Source organism: Carcharodon carcharias, chromosome 14, assembly GCF_017639515.1.
Source record: "Carcharodon carcharias isolate sCarCar2 chromosome 14, sCarCar2.pri, whole genome shotgun sequence".
NCBI lineage: Eukaryota > Metazoa > Chordata > Chondrichthyes > Lamniformes > Lamnidae > Carcharodon > Carcharodon carcharias.
In genome coordinates, this window is record NC_054480.1 from 109,903,595 (window position 1) to 109,919,479 (window position 15,885).

Consider the following 15,885-nt stretch of genomic DNA (forward strand, 5'->3'; position numbering starts at 1 on the left):
CCCTGAGCAGATGTCCCAAACCCTGGCACCGGGCAGGCAACACAACTGTCTGGACTCCTGCTTTTTGCTGCAGAGAACAGTGTCTCCTGTACTGCCTCCCTACTACCACTACATTCCTGTAGCTCTCCCCATTTGAACGACTTCCTGTACCATGGTGCCATGGCCAGCCTGCTCTTCCACTTTGGAGATCTCACTTTCATCCACACAGGTTTTGAGCATCTCAAACCTTTTTGACAATTGCCAAGTCTGAGGCTCCTCCACTACTCTCTGCTCAGTCCCATTACCTGCCTTACTGATGGTCACATTCTCCTGTCCCTCACTGCTGACCAAAACAGAAGATCCTATTTGAGGAGGCATGACTGTCTTCGGAACAAAGTGACCAAGTATTTCTTCTCCTCCCTTATTTTGCGCTGTGTCTGCAGTTCGGTTTCCAGATGAATAATCCTGATCGAGTTCCTGTAGCTGCTTACACTTTGTGCAGACTTGCGTGTCATGGGTAGCCTTGGCATCCACAAGCTCCCACATTCCACAGCTGCAACATAACACCTGTCCTGCCATTGTAATTTATGTTATTTAGTTAACTTAATTTACTTCACTGAATTAACTTAGAATATCATGTTTATATATTATTATAATATATATAATAGAATATTTCCTATGTATACCACACTTCTTTCCCCTGTGCACCGAATTCTCACGTGAACCTAATCTGCTGTTCACTCTGTCTCCGCCTCACTCCAGCATAGTCACCTGTCTCCTCGCGTGCCCCTCACTGACATGTTGAGGTTGGGAAGGATGCTATATAAAGTACAAGTCTTTTTAACCAGCTGTCAGTTTTTGTAAAGCTACTACCACCTTGGAAATATAGGCTGAACAAATGCAGGCAAAAAAGGCTCACATTACTTCCACTGTTGAGCCCCAGCCTCTGCTGTGTAATGTGGTTTCAGCTGGAGTGGCATCAGCGGCCTGTCCACGGTGCTGCTAGGGCCATGGAGAAGAAGAAAGGAGGGTTAAAGAGTCCATTGGGATTCCTCCTGATTGCTGTGCTGACCCCTGCTGTACAGGGAACTTGTGCAAATGTGGGAATGGGGACAGAATTGGGCTGAGATGTGCTGCCTTCATAGTAAAATAGCTAAATGACACACAAGATGGAAAGGTTACAAGAGAGTACCAGCAATACATAGATCTAGACCCCAACCTGGAGAGGGAGAGGGACTTGAAAGAAGAAAGAACTCTCAGTTATGTAGTGCTTTCTACATCCTTGGAAATTACTAAAGTGCTTTACAGTTAATAAATGACTTTTTAAAGTCAACAATATTGGTAAAAGCTGACGCCCAATTTGCGCATAGAAGATCCTACTAATATGAGTGCTTATTTATTTTAAGACTCAGGGAGAGATTTAGGGTTTTAGTATATTGCCATGGGATCTTTGTGCCCACCCAAAGTTTCAATCACGATCTCAATTTACCATCTCACCAAAAGGCAGCACCTCCAACAGTGCAGCACCCACTCCATATTACATTGGAGTGCCAGCCTAGGGTGTGTGTTCAAGGCTGGATGGGACTTCATCCCACAGTTTTCTGAATGAATGACTGGTGAGAATGCTGCCACTTAATCCGGCTGTGACCTTGGAAATATGGGCTGAACAAACTGCCAATCTGGGAGAGATGCAAAAATGTTCACAGTTATTAGTATCTTCAAGAGAGACAGATGAATTGCTCAGACAAGTCATGTAACAATCTTTGTCTCTTAAATAAATATGGTACATTTTTTCTTTCATGTTCTAGGTACCAATGACCAGAATTCTGTGGTATCGCCTACTTCAGTAGTGTTATCAAGTACAGCACAAGTGCAGCAAGCATCAGCAGCCTGTAATTCCTCCTTGAGTCTTTTGGGGGCATACTCTGACAGTGAAGGAAGCAGCAGTGATTAAGCATGGTCATGGATTCAGGCAACAGCAGTGAAGCTGTTTCAAGAAATGGACAATTCTAACTAAAGCCTTGATTTTTTTTTCTGTACTCTGTAAATAATTGCAGTTGTCATAATTATGTCTGTTTATATAAATTTGGAATACATTGAAATCTTCCCCCAAGGTCCTTTTAAACATGGTGAGGCTTGAAATTCTTTATTTAACAAAAACAAATGGGAGAATGCTTTGGTTTTCTGTTATTTAATTACATTGTGGATATAGATGAGATGGCTGTTCGCCTTACATTACAAGAATTCCAGCACTGACTGAGGCCGTTCATCAGATCAAACATATGCCAGTACAACTGAATGTATTTGCTGGAATGCCAGTCTCATGTCCAAGCTCATACATCCACCAAAACCCTACTACCCCCATCATGGTAAATGGTGCCTGGGGTTTTTGCTTCTGTGACTTAATGCAAAAGATCACTAAATGTGAATATAATTAGCTTGCTTATTCTGTGAAGAACTTTCTGATTTTAGTCTTATTTTAAATCCTGTGGACCCCTCCACACTGCCCCCACATCATTAATGGATATTCCACGATAACAGAATTCAGGCTACAGGCATTCTCCTACACTTCAAACCAAGTGGAATTGCAACCCTACTGTGCCGTTTCTCTCACTCTACGTGTTTTGTTGAGACATTGTATTAATTTTTAATTATGTATATTAAGTGCTGTATTTTCCTAACCTACAGTAAAATATTTTGTTTGTGACTGCAAAAGTTAATCATTTATATTGTGTTTATAGATATAATTATTCATGTGATTATGACCTGTAAAATATATAATAAACATGTAAATACATAATATACAAAAGTGAAATATCTGTATATTAAATCCAATGCATCATGTATGCACTTCATTGAAAGATTATAGGTAGCTGTCCCCCCTGTAGCTGATCCTGTAATATGTATTTTTAGTGTTTAAAGGTGTCATGATGTTGGACATATTTTGTGGTATTTTATAATGAGGGTGTGTACAACCACCAGGTTCCCATTGATTTTTTTTTTTACCTCTTGTATTTTTATCTCTGTAACTGAATAGCTTTTGTATCTTGTTAACGTCTTTTTATCTCTCCCAAAAGCAAAGAAGTAATGATAAAGTGTACAAGACACTGGTTCAGCCTGAACCAGAGTATTGTGTCCTGTTCTGGGCACCACTTTTTAGGAAAGTTGTGAAGGCATTATAGAGGGTAAGAAAAGATTCACAAAAGTGGTTCAAGGGATGAGGGACCTAAGTTATGAGGATAGATTGGAGAAGCTGGGACTGTTCCCCATAGGGAAGAGAAGATTAAGAGGAGATTTGATGGAGGTGTTCAAAATTATGAGGAGACTGGGTAGAGTAGATAGTGATTTGGCAGAAGAATGGCAGAGGATACTGATTTCGAGTTTTTGTCAAAAGGAGCAATGGTGTCATGAGGAAAAACTTTTGTTTGCAACGAGTGGTTAGAATCTGGAATGGTGGAGGCTGATTCAATCGAGGCCTTCAAAAGAAAACTGGATATGTGAAGAGAAAACAAATTGCAGGGCTGCAAAGAAAAGGTGGGGGAATGGTGGATGGGACTTGGTGAGTCAGTCTTGCAAAGAGCCAGCTTGGACACGATGGGCCAAATGATTACAGCACAGAATTATATGAAGATCCTATGTTTGGACCTGATTTTCTCCAGAGCTGTGACTGAGAGTTGAATTCAGATTACTCTAAATGATCATGCGCACAGTGCTTAATTTGCCACAATACATGATTTGATATGCTCCTATTAGAGTTTAGTGTTGGTGAGGATGGTGGCGTGAGAGGAAAGAACATCCATTACAATTTTTTTTAAGTTACTTGGATTTTGAAGTAACTGGTGCTATTGGGAAAGAACATTGGTTCTAATTGTACACTTTGAGACAGATTCTAGTTTCGAATAACTAAGACAGACGGAGAGTGTGGCAGATGGGTAGTTCCGTTACCCTCATTCTGATTAATGAGTTGAATTTTGAAATCAATCAAAGCTCCTTTGAGAGACACAAAAATGGAGGGTAAGAGAGAAACTGGTTGATGGTGGGTGGAGCCTCGGCATCTACCTGGGATGGAGGGCTGCGGATAAGTTGAGTTACAGTGAAGGGGAGAACATATGGGACGAATAGTTCACAATGATGGATAAGAGGGTGGTGGGAAGATGAAGGGGTAGAATATGATGGAGTTGGGGAAAACATGCGTGATGGGGAAGATGAGACAGTAGCTGTTGGTTACATTTTCTAATTGATCTCCACTTCAAATGCAGCCTGCAGTCATTGATGGCTGCTTTCCCTGCAACACCTTGCCCACCTGAAAGGAATAGAGGAGGACAGACAGAAGGTGAAAATACAGTTACAGGCGGAGAAAAAGGGGGCAAGAATGGCCTCACAGATACATTGTTTACTTGTAAATAGCCACACCCCAAATTTGTGCTGTGCCCCACAGAATAAAAAATATTTAAAAATTACAAATACACTGCACCCAAAACTATGTTTCACACTTGAAAATGCAGCATATATTCAAGTAAATGTGGTAGGTTATGAGAAAAGGAAACATTGGTTCAACAAGCCAGGTAACATGCGTAGAGAGAGAAGAAGAATTAATGTTTCAGGTCAACAACCTTTCATTGCAACGGGAAAAAGTTAGAGATGTAACAGGTTTTAAGCAAATATGCTAGGTAGATATTTTCACGCCTGCTGAGTTAGTCACACGGTGATCTATTTTGGGTCTCCTTCCTTCTGTTGCAGTGAGGATGTTACAAACCAGGGACCACAGGTGTCCCAAAGTAACTCAAATTACAGCAATGGGAGTCCCCAAAGAACTCTGGGTGTGTACCCAGAGCTCATACCTGCCAGCACTCACTGATTTGACATTAGAGACACGATTTCTCAGTCAAATTCAGCCTCACTCATGATTTCGGAATAAGGCATTGAAATCTCAAGATTTTTTTTGTTGCTGACGTTTGCTCAGGGAACCCGGGTCGGGAGCAGGTTGCTGTCTGCTGATCAACAACTATTGTACCTAACCCCTAACCTTTTCCTATAAAACAACACATCACTTTTAAAGCAGTATCTCAGTACAGTTAAAGGCATAGCAAACATTAATCATACAAACAATTGCAGCTTCACTGAGTAGTTTATAAATTCTCCTACACTGACCTTTGCATAAAATATGCACAATATGTCAGTAAATGTTAAATTCACGTTAAATGTTTGCATATAAAATAGACTAATTTTTATAGATTGATTTATGATGTTATGAATTTAATTTAACTTCTGTAAATTAAAATGGTGAAATATTGAATATGATTTTCCTACCAAAATATCCATCAGAAAACAAGGAAAATAATCATTTTAGTATCTGGATGATTAAATGCTGAAATATTGTTGTGCCAATCTTATTTCCATCTGCGTATATGGCTTTCTGTTAATAGGATGGTTTACATTGATGGGGAGGTAGGGCCATTGAAGGTATTTTCATATAAGTGACCCATAATCTGGAGACCCAATAGCACTGGAGACCAAGTTTGTCCTGAGTCTTGCTGCTGTCACCAGGTTTCCATTTACAACTAAATGTGCTTTTATATTTGAACAGGTATGAAATGAGAGAGGTGTGATGGAAGGGGAGAAAAGGCAGGTGGCAGTACGTGTGTGTGTGCAGCTGAGAGAGTCGGGTAAGCACTGCGCTTTGGTTCTTGCATGGAGACAGTAGAGGAGGTGAAACCCCTCGACTCTGAGGCCTTTTGTTACTGACGCTTGGAGCTTGTTGTTCAATATATTAATTCCTAAATTACAACAGCAGGACATCCAGTGGTTGTGAAAGGAGCTATATAAATGCATTTTTTAAAAATTACTGGCTTTTACGTCGGCCAGTCACATCAAAACACCTGGAAATTTCTAGAAATGAGCTTTGAGGTATTAAGAATTAAATCCCTCCTTCCCACCCCCTGCCACTATGCCCTCTGCCCTCCATTGTGGCAGTGTTGCACAGGTATCATGTCTCCCTAATGGCTTTGAACCTTCTCTTCTTGCCTGGTATTCAGCAGCTGTGGCGCCTAAGCTTTGCATCTATTGGCTTCTGCGTGGGCTCATTGGCCCCATCCCCCTCAGGTAGAGCCATAACCATACCCAGGTAACTGAGTTGCTGTGGCAACACACACTTTTACATGTATGTTGCAACCCTGGAGCTATGAGTAGTGATGGTAGAGGCTCCAATTTCTTTTCATCACATGGCTGACCTGCAATCTCTCCCACTCTTACCACTGACATGTTGGAAGGATTTAGAAGTTGATATTTGGCCACATGATGAATGCACTTTCCTTGGCCATAAAGTCTTGGAGTGGGGCTTGAACCCAGAGTTTCTAGCTCAGGCATGGGACACTATCCACTGTGCCACAAGACCACCTTATAAATGAGGTCTTTATATATCTCTTGATTTTTAAGAGTTTATCTTTTGATTCATAAGATGGTGGGGTTACCATGTCTGGGGGAGACACCACTCTAGAAGAACCCACCAGCTGCTTGTACCACCCACATACTGAGCTAGTGAAGAGCTGTCAGTGATCAGGTGACTGATGATTTGCTGTTAAGTCTGTCATAAGTAGTGACTGCATATGGTGGTTGAAGGTATTCCTGAAAATGCACCGTCACTCCAGTCAACATAGCCCTCCCTCATCACCCTTCACCCCATCTCTGTCTGATAATAGAATAATACATTTGTCAAAGATTATTGTGTTCCCATGTTGAGTTAGTTGGTAAAGGCAGCACCTGGTATATATAGATCAGGAAGGTTCAATCGCAGGTCTGTGATGATGTGCCTGATCTCTGTCAGGATGGCAACACACATGCCACAATTAGCCTCAGTGTCCCTTAACTAAAGCCGAGTGGAGGTGGGGTTGGGGGAGTCAGCCAAAGTTCCTGTCCCTGATCACTATCTAGTCACTCTTTCAGGAGGTTGAGAGCAGGGTAGGGCCCTGTTTTGATGCTCAATGTGGTTGAATGTTCTGCTGACTTTCCCTGCCTAGGAAAAAAGGTGCAATCATCAAGAATCTTTCACATCCTCAGATTCCTCAAAGTGCCAATAAAATACTTTTAAAGTGCTGTTGTCAAGGTAACATAGGTCAACGTGTGAAGAATGGCAGCAAAGGATGTGGCGTATCCTCAGAACTGTCAGCACCTCAGAAGAGGGGAGAAAATTGAAACTAAAAAAAAATACCAAATGTTAGCTTGAAAGACCTACCAGTTCAGGCCTCCATCCCAGGCACTGTAGTGAGCTGAAGGATTGAGTGAACACAATAAAAATGTAAGAGAGCAGCCAACTACAACCTAGCCACTGAATGGATTATTCTTGTGAATAAAATGGTCACTTCAGCCACTATAATTTCTCACATCGGTCCTTCAAAGTGTAAAGAAAATACAGGGCTGGGAAGCTGAAATCACGATGTTTAAATGGTGCTTTTCTTGCAATATTATGAATTGTGACAGTAATACTGAAGGAGCCAACATGACATCCTTATCTCACTTGACATAGATACCTATTCCCTTGTGCAATCTTTGCTCCTCCAACTGAACCGAACATGCATATATATTGTTTCTCTGGCAAGGAGAGAGCAGATTATTTTGCCCTGGTATGTTTTGAATCCAGTGACTTTTTTTTTATATTAAATTACAAATCATTATAATTTCAGGCTGTCACACACTTGCAACACATATTGAATCAACATTTTTCTTTTGAAAATCATATTAAGCGAATGATTATGAGATTACCCAAAGGGAGAGTGGAACCAAATTGAGAAAATGGAATGGAAAAATGTCAACAAAATTCCATGTTGTCTTCTATTACAGATTTAAGTGAGTTACTCTTTCAATCTTCAGGCTGACAACCCAATTTCTAACAGGGCCTGGTGTGTCACTGAAACTGGCAATATTATAAATCACCCCACTCGCTGTGGCCGCATTCAGTCGAGTCACAGAGGCAAAACTAGGTGTCACTTTTTTTTCCGCAACTCTTCAACTTTCTGCCTGACTCAAAATGCAGGAAATCTGGATCCACCACTGCCCCCACCGCCCCCCAACAACCCCCTCCCCCACCCCACCACCCCCCCCCCCCCCCCCCCCCCCCCCCCATCCCACTCCCAGCCCCGGTCCCCCACAATGGCTCAGTGAGTTCATCCAATGATTAGCAGACTCTTGACGATCAGGAAGCTCTTACGTCCTCTCCCAGACTATCTTGAGTTAGCTGATTCTGCTTGGGCATCAAGTGACCTACAGGACAAGAGAGATCAGGCTTGGTTGCTGCTGCTGATGACAGTCTAGTGACTACTACTGAAAAAAGTGTGTGTTGTGAGGAGCTTGGTGATGCTACAATCGGTTTTGACTGGAATTGATAGTCTGATGATGTTCTCTGCCATGAGTCACCCATGAAAATGATGATGAGAGCAGGTACTTAAAGGTCACTAGCATCCGTCCACCAAGGGCGAACCAAACTGAAGGCCATCAGTAAGATAGTGACCAAGAAATGAGAGTGTTGCGAATGTGGAATTAGGTAAAATGGAGGGAATAATTGAAGTGTATTGTGTGGATTTAAGAGGAAGCTAGACAAGCATGTAAGGGAGAAAGGTATTGGGCATTATTATGATAGAGGAAGGATGGAAGGAGGCTTCATAAGATCATAAGAAAAAGGATAGGCCATCCAGCTTCACCATTCAATAAGATCATGATTGTTCTGATTGCGACCTTAACTCCACTTTCCTCTCTGTCCGCTATAACCCTTGACTCCCTTGTCAATCAAAGATCTGTCTAAAACAAGAACAGAATTACCTGGAAAAACTCAGCAGGTCTGGCAGCATCGGCGGAGAAGAAAAGAGTTGACGTTTCGAGTCCTCATGACCCTTCGACAGAACAGTTCTGTCGAAGGGTCATGAGGACTCGAAACGTCAACTCTTTTCTTCTCCGCCGATGCTGCCAGACCTGCTGAGTTTTTCCAGGTAATTCTGTTTTTGTTTTGGATTTCCAGCATCCGCAGTTTTTTGTTTTTATAAAGATCTGTCTAACTCAGTCTTGAATATATTCAATAACCCAGCATCCATTTTTCTCTGGGGAAGAGACTTCCAAAGACTAATGACCCTCTGAGAGAATAAATTCCTCCTCACCTCCATCTTAAATGAGAGATCCCTTATTGTTAAACCGTGTCCCCTAGTTCTAGATTCTGCCCAAAGGGGAAACATCCTCTCAGCATCCACCCTGTCAAACTGCCTCAGAATATTATATGTTTCATTAAGATTACCTCTCATGCTTCTAAACTCTAATGGTTACAGGGCCAACCTGCTCAACCTTTTCTCATAAGATAACCTCTTCATCACAGGAATCAGCTTTGTGAACCTTCTCTGAAATACTTCCAATGCAAATATATCCCTCCTTAAGTAAGGAAACCAAGCCTGTACACAGTACACTAGGGAATGGTCTCACCAATGCCCTGTGCAGTTGTAGTAAGTTGTCCCTACTTTTATATTTCATCCCCTTTGCAATAAAGGCCAACATTCCATTTACCTTCCTAATTATTTGTTGTATCTGCATGCTAACTTTTTGTGATTCGTGTACAAGGACACCCAAATTCCTCTGTACTGCCACATCCTGCAATCTCCCAATTTCAATAATGTTCTGCTTTTCTATTCTCCCTGCTAAAGTGGATACCCTCACAGTTTCCCACATTATACTCCATCTGCCAATTTTTTTGCCTACTCATTAACCTATCTATATCCCTTTGCAGGGTCTTTATGTCCTCATCATAACTTGTCTTCCTACCTATCTATGCATCATCAACAAATTTGGCTGTACAGTTGGTTCCTTCATCCAAGTGATTAATTAGATTGTAAATAGCTGAGAACCCAGTAGTGATCCTTGTGGCACTCCACTATTTATAGTTTGCTATTCTGAAAATTATCCATTTATCCCAACTCTCTATTTCCTGTTAGTTAGACAATCCTCTCTCCATGCTAATATAACACCCCGAATACTGTGAACTCTTATCGTGTACAGCAAACTTTTATGTGGCACCTTATTGAATGCCTTTTGGAAATCCAAATACACTACATCTACTGGTTCCCCTTTATCAACCCTGCTTGGCACATCTTCAACGAACTCTAATAAATTTGTCAAACACTATTTCCCTTTCACAAAACCATGTTGACTCTGCCCGGCTATGATTTTCTAAATATCCTGCTACTACCTCCTTAATAAGGGATTCCAGCATTTTCCCAATGACGGATGTTAGGCTAACTGGCCTATAGTTTTCTGCTTTCTGTTTCGTTCCTTTCTTGAATTGGCTTGTTACTTTTGCTTATGGAATATAAATGCCAGCATGGAGTGAATGGGTTGAATGGTCTGTTTCTATATGTCAACAGTTTTGGCATGTGTGGGGAGGCAGGTGAGGGCAGTATGATGTAGTTCAGCCTCTCATGCCCCTAGTTAGCTCAGTAGTATTACAGTGCAGTCTAGTCATTCTCCACTACCTCCTGCATATGCTCATTACTCACGAAGGCTGTGAATGCTGGTAGGATTTTTACCCAAAGAGGGGGCATCACAGTCAAACATGGTATCTATACTCAAACACTATCAAGAGGAGGTCGCTGAAAGCAGACTTAACTATTCTAGGCCGCTTTAACGGACCACAGCTGAGCGGGTGGCAAGACCACTACAGTTGCCATGAGACCCTGCCTTACAGAGATGGTGAGAGAGAATTATAAGCAAATATACCCTCAGCTCTGTCACTAAGCTTCCCCTCTTCTCACACCGATAATTCCACCATAGGGCTTGCAGAATCCTGCAGCCACCTGAAAATGCATTTTTACAAAACCTTAGAAAACCAAGCCTCATCTCTCCCTGAATCCTTATCAGGGAGTAGGACCAGGGGGTTGGCCATTCATCCCATCAAGTCTGCTCCAGCATGTCAGCCATTGCAGCTATTTCTCTTTTCAATGACAATCCCCTCATTTTCTCCATTCCTGTTAAAACCCTTCCTTTACACACAAATATCTCCCTTTTTTTAAACACTTCAGTGCCTTTTTGGATTGTGCATTTCTCGGCCAGTGTTGCCCACATTTGCATAACATTTTGTGTGAAAGATTTCCCTAGATTTTGTTTTTTAACTGCCTTTGCTTGAATTTTGAGATTCTGCCACTTTTCACATTTTTTTAATCCATTTATGGCTCGTGGATGTTGCGGGAAGGCCAGCATTTATTGCCCATCCCTAATTTCCCTTGAGAAGGTGGTGGTGAGCCACCTTCTTGAGTCTAATTGATTCTCTTGCTGGGCCATTTCAGAGGGCAGTTAAGAGTCAACCACATTGCTGTGGCTTTGGAGCCATGTATGGGCTGGACTGGGTAAGAAAAGCAGTCTTCTTCCCTAAAGGGTTTTCATAAACTAGATGGGTTTTTAACAATGATCAAATCATTTCATTGTCACCATTACTGATACTAGCTTTTTTTATTCCAGATTTATTTAATTAAATTTAAATTCCCAAGCTGCCATGGTGGGATTTGAACTTATATTGCTGCATCATGAGTCCAGGCTTTTGGAGTATAAACCTGACAACATAACAACTGTGCCATCTGTTGGAAGGAAGAGTCAATCCCCATCTACACCTTCAGTTCAATTCACTATTTGAAAACAATGTTGACATTGAGATTTATCAAATCATCCATTCCCAGAGTCTTTGAAACTTCTTAATGCTTTCATTATCCCTTTCTCCTTCAACCGGAAAGATTTTAAAATCCAAACTTGGCATCTTTAAACTACTCCATTGACCTTACCACCTGTCCTACTCTGTTCAAGCTTGTTGGTGTCCTGCACTTTGGACCTGGGGCTTCACTCAAGTCTCTCAAAAAAGAAAGAAATTATTAGAAAGCTGCTCGTGTAAGACAATGCACGCCAGGAGACATTTAGACCTGGTCCTACTGGAACAATCAATCAAGCTTGTGATTTCTCTTGGGGAGAAATAGAATTGAGGGATGCAATCCTCAAAGTGTAAGGAAAAACCATCATCTCATATGAAAACTGGGGCTAAGTCAGTTGAAAATTTCCAAACTGAAATTGATAGGATTTTGTTGGAGATGGGTATGAAGAGTTAGGGAACTGAGGCAGGCAGGTGGAATTTAGATATAGATCAACTGCGACTTTATCGAATGGAGGAGCAGGGTTTGGGGGGCTGAAAGGCCTCTCCCTGCTCCCATGAATTTGATTTATTCAATGATTCTTGCATTAGTATTAATTCCTGAATAGAGCAGCAGGTGGTGCTGTTCCCTTGTGAAGCTCAGCTCTTCATGTGCCATTGACTCCAGTCCTCAAGGCACTGATTCAGTTTCGGTTCCAGATGATGTGTTGATAATTTTACATAATGTTTCTGCAGGATAGAAGGCAGGCGTTGTACTCGTGCTCCGCTGCAGCTGTTCTCATTAAAGGAGCTTATTAGCGTGAAAGAACCAGGAACATCCCACAATGTGGGGCTAGTTTGAAGTTCGAAGCGTTTTTTTCCCTCTTGCTGGGAGGATGTGACTGGCGCATCTCGCAGCCACATTCTCTCCACTGCCGCTTCTTTATCCTGCAAGTTCTTCTCCCGAAGCTGCTGCCTCATGCTAGGATCCGATTCAAAGGACAGGAGCAGCTCACCCCATTCTTTATGTGTGAGCACGGTGAATGCCAGTTGGCAATTTGGGTATGGGGGGCATCACAGTTGGGCACAGTCCAGTCTCTTCCTGCCCCACCACATCTATACATAGGCAGTTTCCAGAAGGAAGTGCAGAATAGCAATCGGGAACGAGAATGCAGGGATATTTTAGACCCCTGATTTCGAATGAAGGCTGAAACGTTAACTCTGTTTCTCTCTCCAAAGGTGCTGCCAGACCTGCTGAGCATTTCCAGCATTTTCTGTTTTTATTTCAGGTTTCCACCATCTGCAGTATTTTATATTTAATTGCCTCCCCCTGCCTCAGAGCACTGGGGGAAAATAACATCATCTCCCACCCCCTGCTGATTGCAACTAATTTAGCACAGACTGTGGGTTTCCAAACACTCAGGCCAGTCCATGTAGAAAAGGGGCAGGGAACTTTTTTTACTCTCACAGGCCATCTATACAAAGACAAAACCATTCGCAGGCCACACACACACAAAAATCAACTTCATTCATTTTTTTCTTTAGAGAGAACACAGTAACATTCAACCTGCCTGCTGTTTTAATGAGATGGCTAAGTTAGCATATTATATTGTTAAATATTATTATAATAATTTAGCTGACGCTTCTATCCAAAGCAAATTCGTAAACAATGCCGATAAATGCTATTTTGAAGGCGCTACGGGTCATCGGTCTAAATTTTTAGAAATTGTGCTGCAGGCCAGATGAAATTGAGCAATGGGTCCGGTCCAGCCCAAGGGCCGTAGGTTCCCCATCCCGAGGTAAAACATTAAGCTCTCCGCCCAGAACTACAACCCGATGCAATGAAGCCGTCACACAGCAGCAGCTGCCTTCTCACAAATGAGACTTGCGTTCATTCCCTCCCTCCTTCCCAAGGTGACACTGCTCCTCTTTAAACGATGAAAGCTCTTCCTGTTTAGAACATCAAAGACTTCTGAATGCTTCTTCTAGCAGTGCTTCACGTTGAATATTCTTCAAACCAACCAAGCATTTTCCTTCACTCTCCTCCCCGACCTGTTTTGGAACAAGGGGAAACTAAATAACTGAGATTACAACAGAAAAGTGCTGGAAATGCGCAGCAGGTCTGGCAGCGTCTGTGGAGGGAGAAGCAGAGTTAACGTTTCAGTTCGATGACCTTTCATCAAGACTGGAAGAAGGAGCATTGATGTGGAAGGTCAGATTGCCAGAACAGACACGGCGGAGTCACCGAACTAGGGAGGATGAACTGCTGTCAATTTTTGAGGACTTTAACAAAGCCTGTAAACTTGGGTTTGAAAATAATGAGCCATCCTCATCACAGTGAGCTGAGGATCAGTGAAATGAAATGAAATGAGGCATCGTGAGCTCCCTTGTACAAAGTGAGGGAGTTTCTAACATTAGGCACTCACACTAAAATATTCTCCTCGCTCCAGGGAGTCACTTTTGTCCTTCAGGTGAGACATTAAAACCCAAGGCTGTGTTGTGATTAAACACCCTATAGCTCTGTTTGTGAAGAAGAAAGTGATTTCCCTCAGTCTCCTGGTCAGCATTTCTCCCACAATACATTGCCTGGGATAAGGGAGCAGATTAATTGGTCATTCAGCTCATTGCTGCTTGTATCATCGCACTGTCCTCAAAATGGCTACCGCATCTGCCTACATAATGATAGTCACTGCTCTTGTCAGGGACAAAGCATGTGGGAAATGCTTTGAGACTTTTCTGAGGTCCATGAGGTACTACATAAACTCAAGTCAAGCCCCTGATTCACCCTCTACATTTTATGTATTCCATCAGTTGCTGGTGCCTTGAGTGAAGAGATCTGATGTTTGGGGCGCAGACACAAAGGACTGAGTCCTGGGTGTAGAGAAGTTAACCTTGTAAGGCAAAAGGTTGGAGGGTGTGGTTGCTACTAACCTGAATGAAGATTTGGTGGATGGCCATTTTTAGGTGTCTGCAAAGCCATTGTTCCCAGTTAAGTCAAAGTGATGACACCATAAGGGATGTTAACAGGGAGAGTTACAGTTGGCTCCTGTAATGTAATAGTGCCTATTAAGTGGAAACCGTCCCCAGTCAGGGAGTGCCTCAAGACCCAGGTCACACTTTCAGTGAAAGAGAGCATTTTTCTTATCGACTTGTTACACTAACAGGGAGTTTTGGCCAGAGTAAATGGGGAAAAACAGTTTCCAGTGGCAGTAACCATTCAGGACAGATTGGAGAATCAGATGGGATATAAGAAGATATTTTTGTTGCCATGTCTGGAAAGCCTGAAAAGGCAGTGGAAGCAGGCACAATAGTAATTTTCAAAAATGAATTGAATAAATACTTGGAGGGAAAAGCTTTGCATGGCTGTGAGAAAAGAGGGATGTGGGACTAAATGGATAGTTCTTTCAAAGAGCAAGCGCAGACACGATGGGCTGTAAGATTCTATGAATATTCTTAAATATTCTATGAATATTATTAAATAGTAGCAACCACATCCTCCAACATTTTGCCTTACCAGATTGCCTTTGATGGCATCAACAAGTTACATTTGTACAGCACCTTTCACATAGTAAAATGTCCCGAGGTGCTTCACAGGAATGTTATCAAATGAAAAATTGGCACCAACCCAAAGGAGGTATTAGGTCAGGTGGCTAAACACTTGGTGAAAGAGGTTGGTTTGAAGGAGTGAGGTAAAGGAAGAGAGAGTTGGAAAGGTGACGTTCTTTAGGGTGGGAATTCCAAAACTCAGGCCCTAGGTGGCCCAGGCACAGTCACCAATTGTGGGGTAAAATATGCCCTTTGTTCAAATCTTACCTTCAGGATAGTTTTAAGAATTTGGGAACATGGTTTTAATTTTTTTATATTCCTAACAAACCGTCTACAAATTTGTATTCCTATAGCAGCTGCTCGAAACATCTTAAAGCATCAGCCCTTTTTTTTTGTTGGAGGGCTGTTAACTGTTGATCTGTACAGAGCAATATCTCACAGACAGCAGCGGGATGAACAATCAGTTAAGCGGTTTGGGGTGGGGTGGGGTGGGGTGGTGGGTTCAGGGAGAAGCGTTGGCCATTTTAAACACCATTTAAATAAAAGGGCTTTGGTTTAATGCCAGTCTGAACAGCGCCCATTTAGTAAAGCACAGATGTGCCAGCCCAGATGAAACACCCAAGCCTCGACTGAACGTCCGCTTGCTAAACAGCACATAACGTTCCTTGACACATTTCAACCTGTTAATGAATCTGATAATGAGCATTTATTATAAATAT

General features: G+C 42.2%; 1 protein-coding gene across 3 annotated transcripts in view; it reads left to right on the forward strand.

The window, feature by feature from the left end:
* Positions 1-2,781, forward strand: part of yju2 (YJU2 splicing factor homolog) — a 60,648-nt gene extending 57,867 nt beyond the window's left edge. For 2 of the 3 annotated variants that reach the window (XM_041205156.1, XM_041205157.1), the window contains one exon: positions 1,788-2,781. In XM_041205156.1, the coding sequence (XP_041061090.1) occupies positions 1,788-1,933 (146 nt within the window). In that variant the 3' untranslated portion in view covers positions 1,934-2,781. The remainder of the gene's footprint in view (positions 1-1,787) is intronic. The other variant, XM_041205158.1, reaches the window with a different exon arrangement.
* Positions 2,782-15,885: the final 13,104 nt, after the last annotated feature.